The 26,665-nt window shown below is 46.1% G+C and overlaps 1 protein-coding gene across 2 annotated transcripts; it reads left to right on the top strand.

The window, feature by feature from the left end:
• On the top strand, window positions 1–26,665 carry LOC114030753 (zinc finger protein 420-like). 2 transcript variants are annotated; one of them, XM_027845624.1, is made up of 6 exons: window positions 1–77; window positions 824–956; window positions 2,520–2,646; window positions 2,986–3,081; window positions 18,437–20,764; window positions 20,996–26,665. In XM_027845624.1, exons 2-5 carry the CDS (start codon window positions 864–866, stop codon window positions 20,722–20,724), a joined length of 2,604 nt encoding a protein of 867 aa, XP_027701425.1. In that variant the 5' UTR covers window positions 1–77; window positions 824–863; the 3' UTR covers window positions 20,725–20,764; window positions 20,996–26,665. The 2 variants fall into 2 exon arrangements, with proteins under 2 accessions (XP_027701425.1, XP_027701424.1); XM_027845623.1 differs by having other exon boundaries at window positions 18,437–26,665.

Below are 26,665 nucleotides of genomic sequence, written 5' to 3'. Positions count from 1 at the left end.
GCGGCGAGTGTTTGGTGACTGTGGCTTCCTGGGTTCTGCTGCAGTCGCCGCAGATGAGTCCCGCGTCCTGGGCCGGGGTGAGTGAGGGGTCAGGGCCGGGGGTCTGGGCCGGGCGGAGGGGAAGACAGGCCGCGGCCGGCCTGGCTCAGCAGCCTCCGGGGAGGGAGGGAGGCACAGCCGAAGGTAGAACCGCGCGTGCGCGGTCTGCCCGGGACCACCCCTCCCTCCCTCCGCCAGCGGGCGCGCCCATTGGTCAGTCCCCGGAGGCGTGGCCTGATAGCCAATCAGTGGCGCCCCTGCCGGGGGATGGTCAGTTTGTCCCGCCCCCCCCGCCCCATGGAGGTGGTCACTGCCCTGCTTACGCGCTCCCTGTGGCTCCCCAGTGCCTCCACCTCCCCTAGCTAGGCATTCAAGGTCCCGCAGGCGGATCGCCACATCTTCCCCCTCCCCCAAAGGCGGGGCTACTGCAGCCCCCCTCCCCAGCCCCCCCATCCCAAAGCCTTCTGGGCTCAGCTCAGGGAAGTCCTGGTGGGTAAAGTCCCTCCACCAGCGCTGGGGCAGCCTCTGTGGGCCAGCTTCTGACCAGCAGCCAGTCAGCACTGATTGATCGCCTACTGTGTGCCAGCACTGGTGATGCAGGAGAGGCTCAGGGAGCTGCCCCCTCCGTGCAGAACGTGCCCAGAGCTGGGGGGCTCCTGGCCCCCCAATACTAGGAAGCTTCTCCCAGTGTGCGGAGGTCCCCGCTCCGCCTGGGCTGGCAGGCACTACCAACGCGTTTGTTGATTGACTGATTGAGGGTAGACTGGTCTTTTGTGTCTCCCAGGCCTGCTGCAGAATGAAGGAATGAATGAATGAAGGAATGAATGTCCAGCCTCTGCCCAAGCTGCCCGCCTTGGCCCTCTCCTGGCAGCCTGGAGGAAGGGGAGGAGGAGGGAATGGCCCCCGGGCCCCCCCAGGTGAGCAGCCCCCTCTAGGGCCTCAGCGGAGGAGGCTGGGAGCATTTGAACCCAGGTCCCCCAGGGGGATGCCCCCTCTCTTTTCCAGCCCAGGTTTAGTACTGAGCTGACTGTACAGGGAGGTATGCCAAGAAGCCCCCCGAGGCCAGAGCAGCTGGTTCGGGGCCTGCCGTCCTCATGCCACCGTCCCCACACCCATTCTGCAGATGAGGAAACTGAGGCTCAGAGGAGGGTGGCTGCTAGAGCTGAGAGGGAGCTCAGAGCTCCTGCAATTTCCCCATTCCCCCCCCACACACACACACTTTTTCAAACGAGGAAGATGAGGCCAAAGTCAGTCAGTCTCACCCAGCTTTCTTATGCACCTGCTGAGGGGCGGGGTTCCTTGCCCGGGTTCCAGACCTCCCGCTCCCAGGTGAGTGTGAGAGGCCACAGGACCCACGTTCAGATCTTGGCTTGGCCATTCACCCTGTGGCTTTGGACGCACCGGGCCTCAGTTTCCCCATGTGTTAGACGAAGGGGGCCCTCGAACGCTGCAGCTCTGGGCAGGGGGCTCTGAGAAGAGGCGGTCTCCAGGCGTCTGGGGGGCTTTCGAGTCTTCCCAGTGGCCCCCTCTCTTCGGCTCCAGGCTGTAGTGGAGGCTCCAGCAGGGTCCACTTAACCCGAAAGGCTGGGCCTCGGGCCGAGATGGAAGCTGGACCCGCCCCGGCTGCAGTTGGACACCAGGTGTGAGGGGCGGTGGGGTGGGATCCCCCTCCTCGCTGTGTGTCAGATACACGGGCCGTCTGGGGGTCTAAGGAATCACACCTGAGTGTCACAGACTCGTCCGGGCTCCCGGCATCACTGAAAGTGTCTGGCGGGTCCCTCCTGCCCCCCACCCCCGACAGACGCTCCGGCCAGACCCCTGCCCGGTCTCATTGGTGGGACTGGATGACCCCTGTTGCTCTCCTCTGTGACGCCCGGGGCAGAGCTCGCACCCGCTCTGAGCTCGGAATCCTCCCCACGTTTGGCTCCAAGCCCAGGCTGGCGGCCCACGAGTGCCCCGTGTGGCCCCACCCAGCCCCTCTGATCCGTGGGCACAGCCCCCCCATACCCGGAGTGCACCCCTTCCTCACCTCTGCCTCGTGGCTTCCCGTTTCCTTCAGGGCTCAGCTCAGACACCCCTAGAGGAGCCTCTCCCTGTTTCTACCTGTACACACAGGAATGCAAACGTGCACACACACATGCATGCACACACGCACACGCACGCCCGCCCCACCTGGTGTTGCCTCTCCTGAAGTGACCATGCTTGGCTCTGCGTGTGCTTCGTGTATACGCGGGGCACAGTGGGGCTCCTCGAGGATGCGCTGTCGTCCCTCCTGGGTGTCGTCTCGGACCCCCGGGCCCCTGGTGCAGGGCCCGGCTCGGTCTGTGTTACCGTGGGGCAGGGACGGCTGTGCAGACGAGGAGAACGGCCGGAGGGGCCGGGCAGGGGCGCCCGTGCCCGCGCCGACAGGACAGAGGGCGGCTCTGGCCTCCCCGAGGATCAGAGCTGGCCCCTAAGAGCGCCGGGGTGTGGTCTTTCAGGAGCCGGTGACGTTCAGCGACGTGGCCGTGGACTTCACGGCGGAGGAGTGGGGACGGCTGGCCCCTGCCCAGAAGGAGCTGTACCGGAGCGTGATGCTGGAGAACTACCGCAACCTGGTGTGCCTGGGTGAGGAGGCTGCCCCGGGAGGCTGAGGGGCGGCAGAGGCCAGGCCAGGAGGCCAGGGGCCTGGCACCTGCAGGGCTTGCCCCCACCCCCGCCCTTTGTCCCACATTCGCTGCCCCAGAAGTCCGAGTGCAGAAGCTGAAGACTTCACGGGGGCCGAGCCTTTAGCAGGGAGCTCGGATCCAGCGCCAGCGGCTTTTCCTCCCCATTCCTCCCCAGCTGCCCTGGAGCACATGCTGAGGGCCCTTCGCAAGCCCTGAGCCCCCGGGCCGTTCAGGAGGGGGCTGGGCTGTCTGCTGCACCGCTCCCTGCCCCCAGCACGTGCCCATTTCCACCGAGCAGGCCTGGCAGCGTCCAGCCCAGAGGTGATTGGTCAGCTGGAGCGAGGGGACGGACCGTGGAGGCTAGAAGGAAAAGTCCAGAAAGGCCTTTGTGCAGGTGAGTCAGACCAGCAGAGGCGCCAGCCCGTGGAGGCCAAGCCAAGGAGGAGACGTGGGCAGTGGGGCCAGGGAGCTCTCCTCAGAGCAGCCCAGGCTGGGGAGGGCCTGGTGGGCTCCTGGGAGGTGCCTGCTCTTATCTCTCGTTCACCCTCCCTCTGTCCTCCCTCTGTCCCCGCTCTGTCCCTCCCTCCTTCCTCTCTCCCTCCCTCCTCCCTCTCTCCCTCCTTCCTCTCTCCCCCCCTCCCTCCTTCCCTCCTCCCCTCCTCAGCCTCCTGCTCTTTCCATCAGCCCTGTTTCCACGTCCCTCCATCCAGGTCCAGTGGGGGATGGCCCTTTCTCTGGGCCCAGCCCCTTCCTGGCTCACTGCCTTTGTTGTCATGTTGAACACATACGGGAATTTTAAGAAAACCTCTTTCATGCTTCTACATGCTTTTTTGCTCTTTGGCTTCTGTTGACTTTTAAAACTCTCCCATACGCTCCCTCGTCTCCTCCCGAGCTGCCACCCTCATCCCTCAGGCCTGCACTACTGCAGAGGCTGCTGGGGGGTCTGCCTGCCTCAGTCTCTCCCCCTCCAGTCCATCCTCCAAAGGGATTTCCTCAAGCACAAGTCTGATCACGTCACTTCCCTCCTCCGTAAACTCCAGGTGGCCTCGAGGAGCAAATACCCAGTGCTGTGTTTGGCCTCCTGAGCCCTTTCTGACCCAGCCCCCTCCCGGTGTCCCCCCATGCCCTGTCCTTCCATCTGGTGACCCCAAGCCCCTCCCATCTCTAGGCTCATGCATTCTCCCTGACTGTCCCCTGCCTAGAACGCCCTCCCTCTTCCACCAGGCTTCCTCTAAGTCCCACCTAAGATCCCACCTCCTTTAGGAAGCCTTCCCTGGCCCCTCCTAATTCCAGGCCTTCTCCTATTTAGCCTGCCTAGAGCTTGTCTGCACACATTTAGGGCAGGGCTTGTCTTCCTTTGTCTCTCCTGTACTTCTCATCCCCCCGTTTTGGGGGGGGGGGGGGGGGGGGGGGAGACTGCTCAGTCCTGATGGGCCAACATCACTGTCCTCCTGTGGTCAGCTTCTGTGCGCTCTGCACCAGAGCACACAGATCACGCCGCGCCTCCATACATCAGCTCCTGGGGGGAGGCAGGCATCCATCCCTTTCACACACCCATTCTACGTAGGGGTTCTGGGATCTCATTAATTTAGTGATCACAGTCTATCCCTGCCCACTCTGGATGAGCCCTCATGTGGGAGCCACGACCACCTTGGTCAGCCCTTGACATGAGACGGGCGTCCACGGGCAGTGCCTGTCCTCTTTTCTGCTGGTCTTGCCTTCTTCATTTTCTCGATGACGGTGTGCTTTGTCTAGCTCTTTGAAGATCCGACTTTGTCATTTGGTGATGCCTGCCATCTCTGTCACCAGGGGCCCCTTTTCCATTGTGGCCCAGGGTGATGCTCCTATCGCTAGGCACTGCCTGGGTTTTTAAGTTCATACTGTTGAGCATATTTTCTTAGAGATGGGACCTTTTTCTTTGACCATATGGGCCTCCAGTGGGGAATGGGATTGCTGGGTCAGCGATAGGGGCAGTTGAGGAACTTTTCTCATGTAATTGCCCTGCATTTTTCAGAATTGTTGAATCATTTCACAACTTCGCCAACATCAGTATGGGCCTGTCTTCCCAAGGGCCCTTTAACATTGGTCCTTTCCATCCCATGTTTGATTGTGTTGTGGAACCTTGGAGTTTTCACTGTTCTTAATAGCGATGTGGAACAGTCTTTCATAAGACTGACAATTCTTTTCAAAAACGTTTGTTCACGCCCTTTGAGCACTTATTTGCCAAATGGATCGTGGCCTTGTAAATTTTTGTCATTTACTTACATATCTTGAATAACAGATGCTTATCAGAGATACATGAAGGAAATATTTTTCTCATTTGTCTTTATTTCTAGCAACATCGACTAAGTACAAAAGCCTTTTTTTTTTTTTTAAATTATAGTCTTTGCTTTATTTATTTTAGGCCCTGGGTGTCAAAATCAAAACTTATTTGTTTGAAGAATTTCTGTCAAAGAATTTTTTTAAAGTTTTCAACATTCAATTTTATAAGATTTTGAGATCCAAATTTTTTCTCCCTCCCTCCCCTCCCCCTCCCCAAGATGGTGTGCAATCTGATATAGACTGTACATGTACAGTCATGTTAAACATTTCCACATTGGTCATGTTGTGAAAGAAGAATCAGGACAAAAGGGAAAAATCATGAGAAAGAAGAAACCAAAAAAAGAGCAAATAGAAAGCTTTGCTCTGCGTTCGGACTCCGTGGTTCTTCTCTGGAAGTGGATAGCATCTCCATCGTGAGGCTTTTGGAGCTGTCTCAGATCCTTGCATTGCTGAGAACAGCCCGGTCCGTCAGAGTTGGTCATCTCGTAGGGATGCTCTGACTGTGTACCATGTTCTGCTCACTTCACTCTGTGTTCACGCAAGCCTTCCCAGGTTTTTCCAAGAGGATCCTGCTCATCGTTTACAGAACAGTTGTATTCCATTACATTCATGTAGCACAGCTTGTTCAGCCATTCCCCAGTTGATGGGCATCCTTTCTGTTTCCAATACTTGGCCACCATAAAAAGAGCTGCCATAAATATTTTTGTACATGTGGGTCCTTTCCCCATTTGTATGACCCCTTTGGGATGCAGACCTAGAAGTGCTATTGCTGGGTCAAAGGGCATGCACATCTTCATAGCCCTGTGGGCACAGTTCCAAGTTGCTCTCCAGAATGGCTGGATCAGTTCACAACTCCACCAACAATGCATCAGTGTTCCAGTTTCCCATATCTTCTCCAGCATTCATCATTTCCAAAAGCCTTTTGTGATCCTCGTCTGTCCCTTGCTTGGTAACAACTAACTGTAGTTGTGAAAGCTCTTTCCTCTTGTTCATCTTTAGTATTTTTATGATGTCACTTTCTGAATTTAGATTGACTGTCTCATCGTGTCTTACTATGTTGTAATAATAATGATAGCTCCCATTTACATAGAACTTACAGGTTTTCACAGTGTTTTACAGAGATCCTCACAACAAACCTGTTGGGTAGGTGCTGTTAGTGTCTTTATTTTACATAAGAGGAAACTGAGACAGATAGTGGGTAAGTGACTCGCCCCACGTCACACAGCTAGGAAGCATCTGAGGCCAGATCTGAACCCAGGCCTTCCTGATTCTAGGCCCATCTAGCTGCCTGTAGGTTATACAGCGTCTCAAGCTGGTTTAGACCTGTTTTCTGCCAAACTGCTTCTCAGTTCTCCTAGACGTTCTTTTGGTTTAAAGAGCCCTTTCAAGAGGCACCTACCAAGAACTGCTGTGCCAAACACTGTGTTGAGGGCTGTGGACACAGCCCCTGCTCTGAGGGCGCTCTCAGTCCGACGAGAGAGACCACGGCATGTCACCGCATGTGTTTAGGATGCGTAGAGAGGAGACGGACTGCGCTCTGAGGAGGAGGCACTTTTAGGGCAGCGTCACTGGTAAAGTGCTCGTGAGCTGGGTCTTGAGGGAAGGGAAGGGGCAGAGGCGTAGGGAGAGCACTCCAGGCACGGCAGCAGCCAGCACAAAGTCGGGAAGACGGAGATGGCGCATGTGCGCGAGGAGCGAGACATAGTTCGGTGTGACTCGACATGGACGGAAGCGTGTAGAAAGACCAGGCAGCTAGGGATGGCCGGGTTGCAAAGAGCTTTAAATGCCCAGTACAGAATTTTACATTCGATCGTAGAGTTTGCTGTGTGGGGATAGCATGGTCAGACCTTCACTTAGGAAAACCACTCGGATGGGGCTGGTCCTTTGTTCTCGAAGATGGCCAAAACGACATCTCTGTGTTGGGGTCGAGGTCCAGTGCGTCCAGCTGTGGCTGATCAGACCAGTTCGAGTTTGGAAGGCTCTACCACGGGTACAGCACAAATAGTCTACATGAAAATTCCGAGTGGATTCTCTAAACGTGTGCACCTCACGTTTCTTTTGAGCTTCTGTAATTCTGCTTTGGTCACAGAGCAAAGCGCCTTCTCTGATGAGGGCACGCCAAGCTGGGCAGTCCTGCGCCGGTGTCTGTCACGTCTCACATCTGATTCCAAAGTTCTTTAGAGAGACTTGAGAGTGTCCTTGTATCACTTCTTCTAGCCTCTGTGTGGGGACTTGCCATGTGTGAGTTCTCCATAAAATAAACTTTTAGGCAAATGTTCATTTAGCATTTGAACAACATGGCCAGCCCTTCGGGAATCGCGCTCTCTGCAGTAGAGTTTGAATGCTTGGTAGTTTGGTGCGAGAAAGAATCTCAGTGTCTGGTATGTCATCCTGCCAAATGATCTTCAGGAATCTTCCTAAGACAATTCAAGTGGAAGTGATTCCATTTCCTGGCATGGCGCTTGTAGACTGTCCGGGTTTCACAGGCATACGGCAATGAGGTCAGCACAATGGCTCTGTAGACCTTCAGTTTGGTGGTCAGTCTAATACCTCTCCTGTCCCACACCTGTCTTCGGAGCCTCCCAAACGTGGAGCTAGCTCTGGCAATGCATGTATCAACCTCATTATCTATGTGTACATCTCTGGAAAGTACACTGCCAAGGTGAGTGAACTTAACCCACAGCATTCCAAACATCTCCGTTTGCTGTAACCAGGAATTCCACATATGGCTGGTGTGGTGCTGGCTGATGGAGCCCTGTGTTTTCTTGGTGTTGATTCTTAGGCCAAAATTAGCACAGGCAGCAGGGAATCGATCCATACTTTGTTGCATCTCAGCTTCATAGGCTGCATTGAGTGCACAATCATCTGCAAACAAAAAATCATGCACCAACTCTCCTTCCACTTTAGTCTTGGCTTGTAGCCCTTTTCAAGTTCAATAACTTACTAGCATGCAGTAGCTGCCCATGATGCCATTTTTGTCCTTGTTGAAAGTGTTCAATGACATTGCTGACAACATTGTGCTAAAACCATGGGAGCACGCACACAGCCCTGCTTCACTCCATTGGTGACTGGGAAACATGAGAGCATCGTCCATTATTGAGAACCAGTACAAGCGTGCCGTCATGGCACTGACCTGCAATATTGACTAACTTCTCCAGGCAGCCCAGTCTTGCCATGATCTTCCACCGCCCCTCATGATTGACAGACCTAAAGGTCTTAGTCAGATCCATGGATTTTGTATATAGACTCTGTACTGCTTCTGGCATTTCTCCCGGAGTTGTTGGGTGGCAAACACCATATTGGCTGTTCTTTGGCCCTTTCTGAAGCCACACTGACAAAGGATCAGCCTATTAAGGAGGACCCTGGCAAGAATCATGCCAGATTGTCACAGGACAGCCTATTTCCCTTTCCTTTATAGAGGCGGATAATGGAGATGCCCATGAACTCCTGGGGATAAATCCCTCTTGCCATATAGCCCAGAAAATTTCAGGCAGGTTTTGTGTGAACAGTGCACCCCTGCCTTGGGATAGAATCAGCACCAGACACTTTACCACAGAAGGAGCCTGATGGCATTCAAACCCTTTTTCTGTTGGAACTTCAGCTAGGGAGGGAGTGACTTCGATCTAAGATATATAATCAGTGGCTTCAGCATGGAATAATGATGGTCTGTTGAGAACACCATGGAAGTGTTCAGCCCATCTCTCCAGGATCGTGTCCTTATCGCTAACCAATGTGGCTCTATCAGCACAGGGCAGTTGAGATGCACCTTAGGTCTTTGGCCCGTAAATAGCCTTCAGGGCATCATGTAAGCACTTTGGATTGTTACTATCAGCATAACACTGAATTCCATCTGCCTTCTTACTGAGACAAGAATCCTGCATGTCTCTAAGCTTTCCTTATTCTTTTGATAGAGTTAAACTTCTATAGGGACAGATGAACTATCCTGCTAGTAAACCCTGTGGAGTTCTCATTTTTCATTTAGCAGCTTCTGTGTTTCCTCATCATTTTTGCTAAACCAGTCTTAATGTTTGCAAGTGTTGTGAGCCAGAAAAGCAAATGCAGTGCTGTACTCCTGATCTCAGAAAACTGCCCCCTCTTTTTCTGCTCAACTGTTTTTTGGCTCAGCTTTCCCTCCAAGTTAGCAGCAAACTGTTCCTGCCCAGAGAAGAGCTCTAATCTGCTGACATTAGTCTGTACTTGGTTTTGCTGGTAGGTGATTCTTGCTGGTAATCCTAGCTCTTTTGCCATCTGGAATATCATATTCCAAGCCCCCTGATCCTTTAATGTAGAAGCTGCTAAAGCTTGTGTTATCCTGCTGTGTTTCCGCAATACATGAATTGTTTCTTTCTGGGGACTTGCAGTATTTTCTCCTTGACCTGATAATTTGGAATTTGGCTAGAATATTCCTGGGAGTTTTCATTTTGGTATCTCTTTCAGGAGGTGATCAGTGGATTCTTTCAATGGCCATTTTAGCCTCTGGTCCTAGAGCATCAGGGCAGTTTTCCTTGATAGTTTCTTCAAAGGTGACGTCTAGACTCTCGTTATGCTCCCAGAATGTTCCTCCTCCTCCACTCTGCCTCTTAGAATCTCTTGTTTTCTTCAAAACTCTGGCCAGGGGACGTCTCCTACAGGAAGCCTTCTCTGATCTCGCTCCTCCACCCACCTAATTTTGTGGCTCCGCCCCTCAGCCAGAATTTCCCTTGGTTCGGTTTTGCCTTTTCCTCTGTCCATGTGTCTCCCTCGTTAGAATGTCCGCTCTTTGGGGGCATGCGCTGCTTCATTTCTGCTGGTAGCACAGGACCTGGCACATAGCAGGTGCTGAATACTTGTCGATGGACTGGTTTTGTCTCATGCTTCTTTGTTGTGCTGGTCGCGAAGAGGGGGAGAGAGTAGTTTGTTTCCTTTCTTTGAATCCTTTGGCCCATTTTTATCCATTTATATTTTACTTGAGAAAATTCCAGATTAATTTTTGTTCTTTCTCTGTGTTATTCTAGTACATTTCTGGCATTTTTCCTTTATTTCTTTTAATTAATAACTTTTTCATTGTTTCTTGGCTCGTCTTCGGTCAGCTCATTGTTTAGTGATCCTTAACAATGTTCTGTTGAATGTTCCCAGACTTTCTGCCTCTCAGAAGACAGTGTCCTCTGGTTTTCTGAGGGTGATGTTGGGGAACTGGGCTCTGCTAGCACCTCTTACTGCTTCTGGGAAGACCTGATCCCGTCGTAGAGCCGGGCAGAGGGCTGGCCAAGAGATCTCCTGAGAACCCCCATAGGACTTGCACTCTTACTTCTCCCAGGACTGCGGGCCATTGTGGGAGGTTTGTGTGTACCGAAAGCTGGTGGGCCTCTCCATAGCCTTAAGGAGAAGAAAGTTTGCCTGGAAATCATGACAGAAGTGCTCCAAGGAGGAAATAAGAAAAAGACAGAGAAGGCCATGCTCACTTCTGTGAGGACGGTGGAGGAGGAGAGCGGAAGGGAGTCTGAGCCATCGCCTTGAGACCTCTGTGCCTGAAGTGACGCCTTGGATGGCTCAGGGAAGATGAGCACCTTGTACTCTGAGGCCTGCTGGTGTGTCCATGCAGGTGCCTCAAGTGGGAGGTCACCCTGGATGGTTGGAGAAGAGGAGAGTGGCGGCGGTGGGCGGCCCTGCAGCATCCTTTGTTGACCTGACATCAAGGAGCCCTCTGGTCTTTCCAAGTCGTATGAACAGGACCCGTTCTGGACGAAGGCCCTACCGCCTCAGACTCATCCAGTCTGACAACCCCTTCCTGACTTTCCTGTGGAACCCATGACACCCCCAGCGACAAAGCCTGTGCCCTCAGAGGTCAATTGACGAAAAAGCACTGTCTCTTGACAAAAGCAGATGAGTTCCTAATGCAAAGAGACAAATTTGACATCCGTAGATAATGTTGAAATCCATGGCTAGAACAGGGCCCTGTCTGGGACATGAACAAGTCACCTGCTTCCCACTGCCGAGATGGCATTGACTGACCTGCTTCCATACCCCAATGGGAACAGCTTTATTCAAAAGGAACAAAATAGGTAAAAGCAAAAGCTATCTGGTGCCTACTTAATGCACACTGAGTCCTTTAATAGGCACTGAGAGTACCAAGGCAAAAGCTAAGCAGGTGCTGCCCTCATTTTCCGCCCGTCCCCCTCCAGCCCCGCCCTGGGAGAAACCTAGCGCTCCTCAGGACTGCGCCACTTCCTGCCCTGCTGCTGTGAACATCTCTCCCTTGCTCCTCCCACCTCTTGACTTTGATGACTGGAATAAAACGAATGCTACCATTGGGAATGCTTCTTGACTGACTAAATGAGTACTGCTGCTAGAAAGGGCCTGTCAGTGGACTGCTCCGTGGCTGCACTCACCATCTTTAGAGGAAGCTGGGTGTCACAGCCCTGGACCTGGAGTCAGGAAGACCTGAGTTCAAATCCAGCCTCAGACATGTGCTGGCTCTTTGACGCTGGGCAAGTCACAACCTCTCTCTGCCTCGGTTTCCTTGGAAATAACAGCACCTTTCTCCCAGAAATTGTGAGGATCAAATGTGATGTTTGTAAAGTACGATGCAAGTGTTAGAGTACTGTGTAAATTCTAGTTCTTAATAGTGATTTCCCAGACCAGAACTCCCTTCTCTGGCAATCACTCTCCCTGTACGTGTGTATGGCACCTACCATGTACATAACTCAACAGAGCTGTTTTTCAGAGGAAGACAGAGAGCAGCAGACAGAGCAGTGAGAGAGCAGATGTGGTAGTACCAGGTCTTAAACCAGATGATAAGGCAGTAATTATCTAAGCTACATGGTACTGTCTAAGAAATGGAAAGTCAGATCAGTGGCATCGAGCAGATATACAATACACAGTACTAAATAATTATAGTAGCCTTGTTTGACAATTGTAAAGACTTAAGCTTTTGGGATGAGAATTTATTATTTGGTGAACAATTGCTGGGAAAACTGGAAAGCGGTCTGGCATTGACCAATATCTTACACCATTTACCAAGATATGGTCAACCTAGATATAAAGGGAAATAACATCAGAAAATTAGAAGAACATGGAACATATTATCTAGCAGACTTATGGATAAGAGAAGACTTTATGAATAAATACAATAGAGATGATTGTGAGGTGTAAAGTGGATAATTTTGAATACATTAAATTAAAAAGGTTTTTTTTACAAATAAATGTAGCCAAGATTAGAAAGAAAGCAGAAAACGGGGGGGGGGGGGCACGACATTTTACAGTTTCCCAGATAAAGATCTCATTTCTCAACTATATAGAGAACTTTGTCAAATTTATAAGAATATGAGTCTTTCCCCAATTGAGAAATGGTCAAAGGATATGAACAGGCAGTTTTTGGATGAAGAAATCAAAATTATACATAGTCATATAAAAATGCTCTAAATCATTATTGATTAGAGAAATGCAAATTAAAACAACTTTGATATATCATCTCAAACCTATCAGATTGGCTAAAATGATAGAAGTGGAAAATGACAAATGTTTTAGGGGATGTAGAAAAATTGGGACATTAATACACTGTTGGTGAAACCATGAACTGACCCAACCATTTTGGAGAGCAACCTGGAATTATACCCAAAGAGTTATAAAGCTGTGTATACCCTTTGACCCAGAAATACCACTAGTAGGTCTGTTTCACAAGGTGATCAGGGAAAAAGGAAAAAGAAAATATTATGTTCTAAAATATTTAAAGCACCTTTCTTTGTGCTGGCAAAGAACTGAAAATTGAGGGAATGCCCATCAACGGGGAATGACTAAACCAGTTGTGATATATGATTGTGATGGAATACTACTATGCTATAAGAAATGATATGCTGATACCACTTCTAGGTCTGTATCTCAAAGAGATCATAAATATGAGAAAAGGACCCACATATACAAAAATATTTATAGCAGCTCTTTTTGTGGTGGCAAAGAATTGAAATTGAGGGGATGCCTATCAATTGGGGAATGGCTGAACAAGTTGTGGTATATGAATGTAATGGAATACTACTGTGCTATAAGAAATGATGAGCAGCTGGACTTCAGAAAAACCTGGAAAGACTTGTCTGATCTGATGTTCAGTGAAGTGAGCAGAACCAGGAGAATATTGTACACAGTAACAGCCACAATGTGCATGACTAACTTTCATAGACTGGGTTCTTCTCAGCAGTGCAGGGATCTAAGATAATTCCAAAAGACTCATGATGGAAAATGCCATCCACATCCAGAGAAAGAACTATGGAGTCTGAAGTCTGATTGAAGCATATTATTTGCTTTCTCTCTTTGTTTCTTCTTTCTCGTGGTTTCTCCCATTGGTTCTAATTCTTCTTTACAATGTGACTAATGTGAAAATAGATTTAATATGAATGTAAAAAAATGATGTGTTGGTTGATTTTAGAAAGACATGGAAAGACTTACATGAAGTAATGAAGAGTGCAATGAGCAGGAATGTTGTATACAGTAATAGCAATATTGTTCAAAGAACAACTGTGAACAACTTATTTATGTTATTTTGAATATTATAAATACTCAAATCAACTACAAAAGAAATGTGAAGGGAAATGCTATCCACTGTCAGAGAAAGAATTGATAAATAGCAGTATATATAGTATGGTTTTATAAATAGCAGTATATATAGTATTGATAAATAGCAGTATATATAGTATGGTCACATACATATCTGTGTCTAATGGTGACCTTCTCTAGCATGGGGAGGGAGGGAGAAAAAATAAAACGTGCATAGCAGAGAACAAAAGAAAACTCAGAAGGAGGCGCAGAAAAGCAGGGTAGCTTTGAAAACAATGTGTTTGGTATTTATTACATAGGTTTTTTTTTTCTTAAGTATACAGTGGGAAATGGCAATTCATGGTTTCATGTTGAATCCTCGTTTTGTGTTGGCCTGTGTACATAGAAATGTTTCCTTTTCATCTTTTTGTACTTAAATTCAAAATAAATTTTTTTAAAGGGAAGAAGTGGCCACAGGAAGCCAGCCTGGCTGGATGAAGGGCACGCTCTCCCTCGTTCTCCACGCATTCCCTTTTTGACAGGGTTACTGACCTGACAGGTGGAGGGGATGCTGCAGGTTTGGTTCGTTGACATTTTAGCCAAACAGTGGATGCAGGGCGGGAGGAGACGGAGGGTCGGATGATGGCGCATTTAGATTCAGGACTGGCTTAATGACTGGACTCAAAGCACTCACTGAAGCTTCAAGGTCAGGTTGGAGGAAAGCTTCTGGTGCAGCGCCCCAGCAGCTGTGCTGGGCCCTGGCTGTTTGACAGTGATTGTCAGTGACTTGGATAAAGGCAGACATAGCTCGTTTATCAAATTTGCAGATCACCCAAAACTAAGGAGGATAGTTAACACACTGAATGATAGGAAGAGGTCCTGACAGACATTGGGTGAATCTAATAAGATGAAAGTTAAAAGGGATAAATCTTAAAGTCTTATACTTGGGGCCAAGAATTTAACTTCACAGGCACAAGCTGTAGGAGATGAGAATTGACAGTACTCTGAGAAGGATCTGTGGATTTTGGTCAACTGCATGCTCAATATGAACGAACACTTGTATGACAGACAAGAAATCTCATGTGGCCTGTAAGAGGCACAGCTTCTGGTGATGCAGAGGTAATAGTCCAACTCCAGTCAGCCTTGACCACGCCACATCTGGAATAGTATGTTTCGTTCTGGGCAACAAGCGTCAGTGAGGGTTTCGTTGCAATGGAGACTGACCGGTGGAGGACCCATGGTATGATGAAGGGCTGCAAGGCCATGTGATGGGGAGACCAAGTGAAGGAGCTAGGGATGCCTTAGCCCAGAGAAAAAAAGACAAGAACTGCTTTCGACAATCTAAACGCTGCTTTGTAGAGAAGAGGTTAGTTTGTTCTGCTTGAAGTCGGGCATAAGCGGGAGCCGCTGGGGCTTAGGAGGGCACCGGGGCTCCATCTTAGGGGAAGAGCCCTTACAGTTAGGTTCCAAAGTGGAATTGGCTGCCTGTGGAGGCGGCACAATGAGTTCCGCTTCATTGGAAGTCGTAGAGCAGTAACTGAGTGAGCAATTGCCCGGGCTGCTTAAAGAGGGAATTTGTTGTCAGATTTGGGTTGACACTATGGCGAGTGGAATCCCTTCCATCTCTGAGAAGTCTGTAATTCATGCTTTGAGCCTCCTTTCTTACCTCATGAAGCAAAAAACCTTCTCCTTTCTGTAAGTTTAGCTTTCTTCACCAGCCTCAGCTCATTCCAGACTTTAGCAATCCTAACATCACTCTTTCAGGACATTATGATGTTTTTGTATTTTATCTGCACCTGGGCAGCCAGGTGGAGCCAAAGTGCATAGAGTGCGGGGCCTCAATTCAGGAAGACTCAAATCAGCCTGAGACACTTACTAGCTGTGTGCCCCTGGGTAAGTCACTTAACCTTGTTTGCCTCATCTGTAAAAAATGACCTGGAGAAGGAAATAGCAAACGACTGTGGTATCTTTGCCAGGAAAATACTAAACGCTGTCGTAAAGAGTCGGGTGCAACTGAAATGACTTGGACAACAAAAGCACGTCCAGTCTGAGTTCGGTGATTTAAACCGCTGTCTGCCTCAGTTTCCTCAACTGTAAAGAGGGATCCTAGCAGCACCTCTCTTGGGGGTTGTTGAGAGGATCGAACGAGACCGTGTTTGTAAAGCATTTAGCATGATGCCTGGCACGTGGCAGGTGATAGGTAAGTGCTTATTCCCTTCCTGTTCTCTTCCCTTTTATGTTACTGGTCCTTGCATCTGTCTTCTGTACCTGTGTCTTACTCTTCCAAGAGGGTCCCCGGGTTCTCCGTGTGTCCATGTGGGTCTGTTTGGACAAAGTCCCTTTCTCATGAGATCCTAGGCTTAGAACTGGAAGGGATCTCAGAGCTGTCAAGTTTCATCCCCTCGTTCTATTTTTTTATGGTAATTTTTATTTGTTTTTTAGTTTTCAACATTCACTTCCACAAGACTTTGAGTTCCAGACTTCCACCCCATCTCGCCCCTCCCCCCACCCCAAGATGGCGGGCATTCTGAATCCCCTTCCCCTCGTCTGCCCTCCCTTCTGTCTCTCTCCCCCTTCTCTGATCCCCTTCCCCTTCTATTTTCTTGTAGGGCAGGATGGATTTCCATACCCCATTTCCTCTATTTCTTATTTCCCAGTTGCATGTGAAAACATTTTTTTAAACATGCATTTTTAAAACTTTGGGTTCCAAATTTTCTCCCTTCCTCACTCCCCACTCACCCTCATTGAAAAGGCAAGCAACTCAATACAGGTTATACATGTGCAGTTATGCAAAACGCTTCCATAGTAGTCATGCTGTGAAAAACCAACTCCAACTACCTTAATACTGACAAAGGTCTCATGAGTTACAAATATTGTCTTTCCATGCAGGAATGTAAACAGTTCAACCTTAATGAGTGTCTTATGATTTTCTCTTTCCTGTTTACCTCTTCATGTTCCACTTGAGTCTTGTATTGGAAAGTCAAATTTTCATTCAGCTCTGGTCTTTTCATCAAGAATGCTTGAAAGTTCTCTATTTCACTGAATTACCATTTTTTCCCCTGAAGAATTATACTCAGTTTTGCTGGGTAGGTGATTCTTGGTTGTAATCCTATCTCCTTTGCCCTCCAGAATATTATATTCCATGCCCTGCGGTCCCTTAATGTAGAAGCAGCTAAATCTTGTGTTATCCTGATTGTGTTTCCACAATACTTGAATTGTTTCTTTCTGGCTGCTTGTAATATTTTCTTCTTGACCTGGGAACTCTGGAATTTGGCTACAATATTCCTAGGAGTTTTCCTTTGGGGATCTCTTTCAGGAGGAGATCGGTGGACTCTTTCAATTTCTATTTTGCCCTCTGGTTCTAAAATATCAGGGCAGTTTTCCTGTGTGATTTCTTGAAACATGATGTCTAGGCTCTTTTTTTGATCATGGCTTTCAGATAGTCCAATAATTTTTAAATTCTCTCTCCTGGATCTATTTTACAGGTCAGTTGTTTTTCCAATGAGATATTTCACATTGTTTTCTAATTTTTCATTCTTTTGGATTTATTTTACAGTGTCTTGATTTCTCATAAAGTCACTAGCTTCCAATTGCTCTATTCTAATTTTTTTTTCTATCTATCTATATCTATATATATGTACATATAATTTTTTCCCTTCCAACTACCCTAATACTGACAAAGGTCTCATGAGTTACAAATATCATCTTTCCATGCAGGAATGTAAACAGTTCAACCTTAATAAGTCTCTTATGATTTTCTCTTTCCTGTTTACCTCTTCATGTTCCACTCAAGTCTTGTATTTGAAAACATCCCCTTATTCTACAGAGAAGGAAATGGAGGCACATAGAGGTGAAGTGACTTTCCTGAGTCACCCTTAGGATCTGAAGTGCTCTCACCACTTCACCACCTTTGTATCAGAAGTGTTTCTTTGTTTTCTAAGAATTTCATTCTTGAGCATTTTGGGCTCGATTCCCCACTGGGATCTGACTTATCTTCTGTCTGAACCCTTGAAATATGCTCTCCCCAAATTCTGTCTTTCCTGTCATTCTCTATCTAAACATACCTAGATAATTATCACTTGGCCATTTCAGAAAAGCAAAAGCCACACATTCAATGCAAGTCACTGCAACCTTTTCCTAAGTTTCTGTAATTCTTGGAAGAGAGTTCCTTAGCTACTTTTCATAGGAACCAAACCGAAAAAGAATTCATTCTTTATGTTATTATGCTTCATGTTATATTATTATTATGTTGAACTGATACTGGCCCTCTTTGGAGTTTCCTTCTGTTTCCTCTGGTCTGGCCATTTAGAACTATTCCAAACAAGTATATTCACTTGGTAGAGAACTACCATGGGGTAAGAGAAAGAGCACCCAGCTACCTCACAAGGCTACGGTGAGCTTTCATGTGAAAAGCTGCCATGAGCAGGAAGAACACCCGGAGAAGTACATAGTTACAAAACCACATGACTGTACTAATTCACATGTGTAAATCTTAAAGGCTTGGGAATTGCTTTCTCCACGACAATATTACAAATATCAGGTTGAATTATTATTTGTTCTACACTTTAAAGTTTGACAGTTTTATAATGATGATTGGATGATTGCTACTGTTTATATAGCACCTTAAGGTTCATAAAGTCCCTTGCAGATATCTCATTTTATCCTCACAACAACCCTGGGAGGTAGGTGCTGTCATTATTACCATTTTACAGATGAGAAAACTGAGGCATACAGAGGCTAAGTGACTTAGAGTCACACAGCTAGTAAGTGGCTGAGACTGGATTTGAACTCAGGTCTTCCTAACTACAGGTCCAGAACTCTATCCACTGAACTGTCTAGCTACCTCAATTTTTCTTGGTGAAGGAGAAAACTACATGTACAACTTTGGGAGCATGGGAATTTATGTTTTTAATTCCTTTCAGATCAGAAGACAAGTAATGGAACCCAGGAGATAACTACAAAACAAGGCCTCTCTATTGAAGAGTCATCCCAAGAAAGACTCAAAAATGACATTTCCTATGTCTCCCAGTTGAGAGAAACTTGGAAGTGTGATGTCATGTTAGAAGGACAGCAGGACAATGAGGAGAAATATTCTGGACGATTAAAAATTACCCAAAGGAAAATTCTCAGTAAAGTGAAAGGCCAAGAATATAATAAATATGGAAGACGCTTCAGTTTGGATTCAATCCTTTTTCCACAACAGAGACTATCCATAGGAAAGAGTCTCTGTAAACATGATATATACAGAAAGAGCTTTAGGATGTATTCAGACTTAAGAAAATGTAGTAGACCTTATTCAAAGAGGATTTTTTCTAAGAATAATGAATGTGAGAAACCTTCCAGTTATAATTCAGACTTGGCTGAATATCAAAGAATCCATGCTGCAGAGAAACCTTATGAATGTAATGAATGTGGGAAGGCCTTTTGCCAGAGCACGCAACTTAGAATTCATCAGAGAGTTCATACTGGGGAGAAGCCTTATGAACGTGATGAATGCAGGAAGGCTTTCAGCCAGAGCTCACAGCTCATTCAGCATCAGACAATTCATACTGGAGAGAAACCTTATGAATGTAATGATTGTGGGAAAGCCTTCCACTGGAACTCACAGCTTATTCAACATCAGAGAATTCACACTGGAGAGAAACCTTATAAATGCAATGAATGTGGAAAGGCCTTCCACCAAAACACAGTACTTACTCAGCACCAGAGAATTCACACTGGAGAGAAAGCTTATGAATGTCATGAATGTGGAAAGGCCTTCCACTGGAGCACACAACTTACTGTACATAAGAGAATTCACACTGGAGAGAAACCTTATCAATGTAATGGATGTGAGAAGGCCTTCCGGCGAAGCTCACAGCTCACGGAACATCAGAGAATTCACACTGGTGAGAAACCTTACGAATGTAATGAATGTGGGAAGGCATTCCGCCAGAGTTCACAGTTGAACCGACATCAGACAATCCATACTGGAGAGAAACCTTATGTATGTAATGAGTGTGGCAAGGCCTTCCATCAGAGTGCAGGGCTTACTCAACATCAGACAATTCATACTGGAGAGAAACCTTATGAATGCAATGAATGTGGGAAAACCTTTAGCCTGAGCACACGACTTACAGTACATCAGAGAATTCATACTGGTGAGAAACCATATAAATGTAATGAATGTGGGAAAACCTTTCGCCAGTGTGCAGGACTTACTCAGCATCAGACAATTCATACTGGCGAGAGAGCTTATGAGTGTAATGAGTGTGGGAAATCCTTCCGACAGAACTCACAGCTTACTCGACATCAGGTAATCCATACTGGAGAGAAACCTTATGAATGTAATGAGTGTGGGAAGGCCTTCCGCCAAAGCTCACAGCTTACTCAACATCAAATAATTCATACTGGAGAGAAACCTTATGAATGTCATGAATGTGGGAAGACCTTCCGTCAAAGCTCACAACTTACTCGGCATCAAATAATACACACAGGAGAAAAGCCTTATGAATGTAGTGAATGTGGGAAAGCCTTTCGACGGAGCACAGAACTTACTCGACACCAGACGATTCATACTGGAGAGAAGCCTTATGAATGTAGTGAATGTGGGAAGGCATTCCGCCGTAGCACAGGACTGACTGAACATCAGAGAATTCATACTGGAGAGAAACCGTATGAATGTAATGAATGTGGGAAAGCCTTCCGCCTGAGCATAGGACTGACTGAACATCAGAGAAATCACACTGGAGAGAAACCATATGAGTGCAGTGAATGTGGGAAGTCCTTCACCCTGAGCACACAACTTAATCGACACCAGCGAATTCACACTGGAGAGAAACCTTATGAATGTAATGAATGTGGGAAACCCTTTCGACAGAGAGCTCACCTTACTCAACATCAGACGGTTCATACTGGGGAGAAACCTTATGAATGTAATGAATGTGGAAAGGCCTTTAGCAGAAGCACTGGACTTTCTGAACATCTGAGGATTCATACTGGAGAGAAACCTTATCAATGTAATGACTGTGGAAAGACCTTCCGATTGAGCACAGGACTGGCTGAACATCAGAGAATACATAGTGGAGAAAAACCATATGCATGTGATGAATGTGGGAAGGCCTTTAGCCTAAGCAAGCACCTTACTCAGCATTACAGGATTCACACTGAAGAGAAGCCTTATGAAGGCAAAGCTTTAGGAATGGAACAAAGTATGAAGGATTTCGGTTAAATTGCACACTTTATGGAAAATTGGATAATTTGAAGTACAGGTAAATCTTATCGATTGACTAAATCCTTGTTTAATTTCCCCCAGTGGCTGCATCCTGTCCTTCCCCTCTCAGGCTCCAGCTCCCTCCCTCTTCCAACTCCCCATACTTATAACAGATAACTTATGCTCCTAGTTTACTGAGAATATTGTGGCAGTCTTATTGGAATTTGCTTCTTTAATTCCATTTCCCAATAGCTCTTAGGCTTGCCAACTATTCTTTTTTCCTTGTTAGTGTCACAGAAGAGATCTCCCTACTCTTTACTGAAGCCGCTCCTTTGCCTGTGCCTTTGACGCATCGCCTCCGGCTTACTCCAGGGCTGTCTTCCAGCAGCCTGCTGTTCTCTGACATGGCTCTCAAACCTGTACACTGGCTCGTTCCTGGCTGACTACAAAACACAGTCAGGCATTCCCAATTCGTTGTGTCCCCAGTCATGCTACTGTCTCGCCTGTTTTCTCCCTTTCGTTGCCAGACTCATTTAAAGTCATCAACACTCGATAATGACTGACATTTGCAGTGCTTTAAGGATTGCAGGGTGTTTGATGTGTTGCACAGCAATTCGCACATCCACATTGTGAAATCAGTGCGTTGCTGTCATCTGTACTTTACAGATGAGGCCACGGAGGCTCTGAGAGGCTCAGTGAATTACCCATTGGCACACAGCTCTTCTGCTTCCAATTCTTCATCACTCGCTATCTCAACGCCATGGAATCCAGTCTCAGGCCCAACCCCTTTACTGAAACAGCTTTGACAAGTCACTGATGATTTGATGAGTAAATACAGCGGCCTTTTTGTTTAATCCAAATCCTCTTTGACCTCTGTGGACTACTGGGCATAGTTATCTGTCCTTTCCTTCTATATACTTCCTGCATCATTTTCTTTGTGAAATCATTCTCTTGGTCAGTGGTAATAATAATACATCTAAATTGTGCTTTTAAGTTTGCCACACACTCATCCTACAAGTCGGTAATGCAAGTATTATTGCTCCTATCCTACAGCTGGGGAAACTGTTGCCCTGAGGAATTAAGCCATTTCCCCATGATCAAACAGCCTGTGAGTGTCCTGACTCCAAGTCAGGGGATAATGTAACCTCAGGCTGTATTAAGAGAGGCAAAAGATTCAGAAATTCAGTCCCTCTGTCCTCTGCCATGGTCCATCCACATCTGGAGTTTTGTGTTTAATTTCGGGCACCACAGTTTAGGAAGGACATTGATAAATGGAGTGTGCAGAAAAAAGGAACCAAGATGATGAATGACTTTGAGTCTATGTCTTATGAGAACTAGTTGAATGACTTTGAGTCTTATGTCTTATGAGAACTAGTTGAAGGAACTGAGGGTGTTTAATTTGAAGAAGATTAAGAAGGATATGATAACTGTCCTCAAGCATTTGAAAGGCTGTTATGTGGAAGAGGCATTCAGTTTATTTTGGTTCCAGAGGTTGGAATGAAGATGTAAAGAGTCAGATGTAGGGTAGATATAAGGAAGAACTTACAATTAGAGTAATCCATAGGTAGAATGGATTGCTTTGGGAATTAGTGACCTCCCCTTCATTGAAAGTCTCCAAGCAGAGACTGGATGACCACCTTTCAAGTCCATGATGAAAGGGATTATTTTGGGGTATGGGTTGGACAGATATCTCTGAGGTTCCTTCCAGTTCTGAAAATCTATGATTACACAAAGCTATGCCCCTCTCTAGAGGTTTCTGACAAAGGTTGGATTCCTCCTGTAGGGTATGATAATAATAGATAGTATTTATATAGTGCCTACTATGTGCCAGGCACTGTCCTAAGCATTTTACAAATATTATCTGATTTGATCTTCACAACAACCCTGTGAGGGAGATGCTAGGGGCTTGGTGAACAAATGTCTCTTGAAAGAAAAGACCACCTATCATTATAAATGACCACATGAAAAATGGCTCAATCTCAATCAGATCCTCAGATTAAAACAGTTATGGATATAAAATGCCACCTATCGTCCACCAAACTAACAAGGTCGTCATTTCAAATGATAAATTCCAGTAATGGCATAGCCAGAGTAATAAGCTCACAGTTCCATTGCCTGGGAAGCTCTTTGGCATGAGCTATGAACCACCCATACATCTTTGGCCAGTGACTTGTCTATGAAGACCATCAACCTTGAGGATATTTGTGATGGGGGGTGGTGAGGCAGGAGGATACTTGCTGCTATAAAATTATTCTTTGAAACACAATTCACAAGAATAAAAACCTGGAAACAACCCTTGTGTCCAAAGATTAGGGAATCGACTGGGCAAATTGTACATGTTATGTGACAGTGGTGCTATGAAGAACACGGAATTGTGTGGGAAGCCTTTCATAAAGGGAAGTTAGTGAAAAGGAAACAGAATCTGAATAGCAATGCACACACAGCCAACAACTATGTAAATAATAGCAATACCACCCAGGCAAATATGCAGAAACAAAGAACATTCGTGGTTCTCTGTGGTCAACATCAAGACGTTTAAAAAATAAACTAAGTTTCACGTGTGAACAGTCATTCTTATATTGAGCGCTTTGTTGATACAGGATAGAATAAACATTGTTTTCCATTGAAAATGCAATGTTTCATTTGAATAGTCAGTATAAAACCAGGTTTTCAGGATAAGGTTAAAAGTGCTGAGGAAAGGACCCCAGATTGTCTTCACAGTGCTGCTGGCAGGCTCCCCTTTTGATATCAATTCCATTTAATGAATATTATGAAGTGCCTTCTATCTGCAAGACTTAGCCCAATTCGTGTTGACATGGACTGTGAGGCTACAGGGAATGCTCTGTGTGTGTGCTATGGGGGTTGCCTGGTCCCTGGGTGAGGGGATGACTCATTGCCTTGCTTCGTTCCTAGCACCTTCAGTGAGATTCACTCAAGGCTTTCCCCAGTCCCTCTTCCATTAGCATAGGTTCAAGCCCTAGTGATGGACCCAGGGAGGAGCTGGGAACACCCAGTGGGCTGTGGGTGTGGAGAAGGAAAAGAAAGGCATGGGGAGGCCCACCAAGAGATAGGGGATTTTCTTTAGGAAATGACCATCTTAGGGTTGTCTCCTTCCCTACTGTGTTTAGACATGTCCATGTCTCCCCCATGTTCAAAAAGCCCTCAGTTGATCCTTCCATCCCTTTTAAGTATCACTAACCATCTTCCCCTATCTTCTCTGCCCTTTGTGGCAGAATTCCTCTGTCTACAATAAAAGTGGTGCCTCTACTTTCTCTCTTATTCTCTTTTTAACCCTTTACAATCCATCTTCCCACCTCATCATTCCATTGGAATTACTCTGCAAATCTATCAGTCATCTCTTGGTTGCCAAATCCAGTAGCCTTTTATCTATCTTCATTCTCCTTGACACTCTGCAGCCTTTGACAATGTTAATCACTCTCTCCTGGATATTCTCTTCTCCTGGTTCTTCTACCTCCCTGATTGCTTCTCAGTCCCCTTTGCTGGGTACTCTTGCAGGTCACTATAGGTGTCCCACAGGTTTCTGTCCTAGTCTCTCTTCTTTTCTCAACCTACTTCACTTGGTGATCTCATAACCTCCATGGATTTAATTACCAGCTGTATACTGATGACTCTACCTGTCCTGCCTGAAACTCTCCGCTAATCTCCAGTCTGCCATCTCCAACTGCCTTTCAAACATCTTGAACTGGATGTCCAGTAGACAACTTAAAAATCAACATGCCCAAGGCAGAGCTCATTACATTTCTCCCTAATCCCTATCACTTTGACAGTGAATGCAAACCAGTAGGAAACCCTACATTCGAAGGAAACCCCTAACTTATTACCATCCTCTATCCTCAAATTCCTAGCCATCTCCCACTCTTATTTCACATATTTGTAGCTGCTGATTTTTAAATTAAGGGTCTCTAACAGGGCCCTATCTCACAGGTTTTCAGATTCATTAACCATTTTTTACTCCTTCCTTCCATTCACAGAAGAAAAGATATCTGCTCCTTGCTAAGGCAAATTATTTTTCTTGCTCCCTTGATCTTATCCCCATCTGCATATTCTAGAACCTTATTCCAGTAACCCTTTCTCATGCAGCCCTCACCTATCCCTCCCATTGGCTCTTACCTATATACATACTCAGGTCCCCCCAATATTAAGAGGAAAAAGATCACTCCTGACCTTCCATCCAGTACTGTCCCTTCTCCCTTTAACTGAAAAAAAAAAAACATTGAAAATTCTTGTCTACTTTTTTCATATCTTCACAGCCAACATCTGAACACCTTGCAATTGAGCTTCTATCCCAACCACTTTACAAAATTAGCTCTCTCAAAAGTCTAATTTTAAAACTTTGAGCAAATACCTGAATGTAATATTGTCTAAGCTCAGCTCTCCTCCACCATATGGCAGAACTAAAGAACAACCAGATATAACACTATGTAGGGGGAAATCATTAGCGTAAATAGTAGAAGGACAATAATAAAAATGATTCAATAATCCCAAAGAGATCACAGCACAGGGAGTAACTACTGTGCCGTAAAATAAAATAATTTGAAGATTGTAAAGGAGGAGAAAAGGAGTATAGCAACTACTACAAAGTCCCTCAAAATATGAGAACAAGGGAAAGGACTTCTGAAATGGTTTTAGAAGAGCAATTTTTTAAAAATTGAAAGAGTTAGTAAGGACGGAAATTAATGCAGGAATCTCAAAGATATCCAAAAAGACACCAAGGAATAGGTAACAACATTTGGAGAATTTCTCCAGAATTGTTGATTCTCTGAGTGTCTCAGGCAACTGTATCACTAAAGTTTTTGTTTACTGATCTGTATCTTTGGAGGGAGTTCTATACAGTGACGAAATCACAGGTTAAGGCTAAAAAAAAATTGCACATAACAAGAAGACATCAAAAAAAAAATTACCTAAAGCTAGAGAATACTAATTAAAAAAATTAAAGTATGGTTTTAAACTACTTTTTCTTGACCAGTTCCTTGGGGGACTACTATAGCCCACCTCACCATTTCTTGTGACACTGACATCTGAATTTCTGCCTGTGGAAGTAAGTCCAAGTGATGGGCAGGGCCTCTTTATAGGAATGGATACGTTTATGAGTGTATCCTGGAACTGACTCAGGCAGTGCCTCATTTTGAGAGATTCACTTGTTAAATAGGAAAAAAACACTTGTATTAGTGTAATGAACTAAATAGAAATAAAAAATAAATAAAAATATAAACATTTGCATGTTAAGAGTTTTCTTTGAAGAAGTTCCTAACCACTTGTAACCTCTCAGCCGGCCTATTATTAATTCAATAGGTATTTTTCTTCTCTTGTAACTTGCTAGAGGCCTTCTTGGCTCTGAGCTGTTCCCCTTCCCACTTCCCTACTTCTCACCTGCACACGTAAAAATGACAGTAGCTTTATTTCTCTCTCCCCCTTCTTCCATACACACATAAAAATGACAGTAGTTTTTTCTATATTCAGTCTCAGGATAATTATTAACATCTGTGCTCTGAGGACATGCTTCCGAGCCTGAGATAACAACTACGTCTCAAGGTGTGTCTCATCTTTAAGGGAGTTATGAAAAGTTGCCCAGGACACACCTTCCATCCAGATAACAGCTGTATGTGTCTGAGACTGCTGGACACGTAGAGTTGCCTTAAAAATCAGTCATTTCAGAAAAGACTGGCCATAGGCTCAGTATCCATCACGTATCCATCAATGGGTGGTCTCCAAGTCTTCGAGGCCAAACTAAAAGGTGAAAACTTGCCTTTCTCCATAAGAAAGAGTAAATCAGGCTCCTCTATCACTGCTGAAGAGGCATTGTTGCCAAAGCTCACTGTTGAAAGATAGGAAAGACAAAGCTAGAATCTATCATTAACTCTAGGGGATTGTTGGAAGGAGATGCAGTTCAGCAATCATCATCATTTTGGGGCCCAGCAGCCTGCACTAAATTCTTCAA

This window comes from Vombatus ursinus, unplaced genomic scaffold (genome assembly GCF_900497805.2).
Source record: "Vombatus ursinus unplaced genomic scaffold, bare-nosed wombat genome assembly UNPS02015012.1, whole genome shotgun sequence".
Taxonomy (NCBI): Eukaryota; Metazoa; Chordata; class Mammalia; order Diprotodontia; family Vombatidae; genus Vombatus; species Vombatus ursinus.
This window is presented reverse-complemented; position numbering and strand designations above follow the sequence as displayed.

Bases quoted from the DNA above. Each gene is read 5' to 3' on its own strand.
- LOC114030753 (XM_027845624.1), top strand. From the start codon at position 864: ATGTCCAGCCTCTGCCCAAGCTGCCCGCCTTGGCCCTCTCCTGGCAGC. The intron at 957-2,519 runs GTGAGCAGCCCC...GTGGTCTTTCAG, and splicing joins TGGCCCCCGGGCCCCCCCAG to GAGCCGGTGACGTTCAGCGA. The intron at 2,647-2,985 runs GTGAGGAGGCTG...TCCACCGAGCAG, and splicing joins CCGCAACCTGGTGTGCCTGG to GCCTGGCAGCGTCCAGCCCA.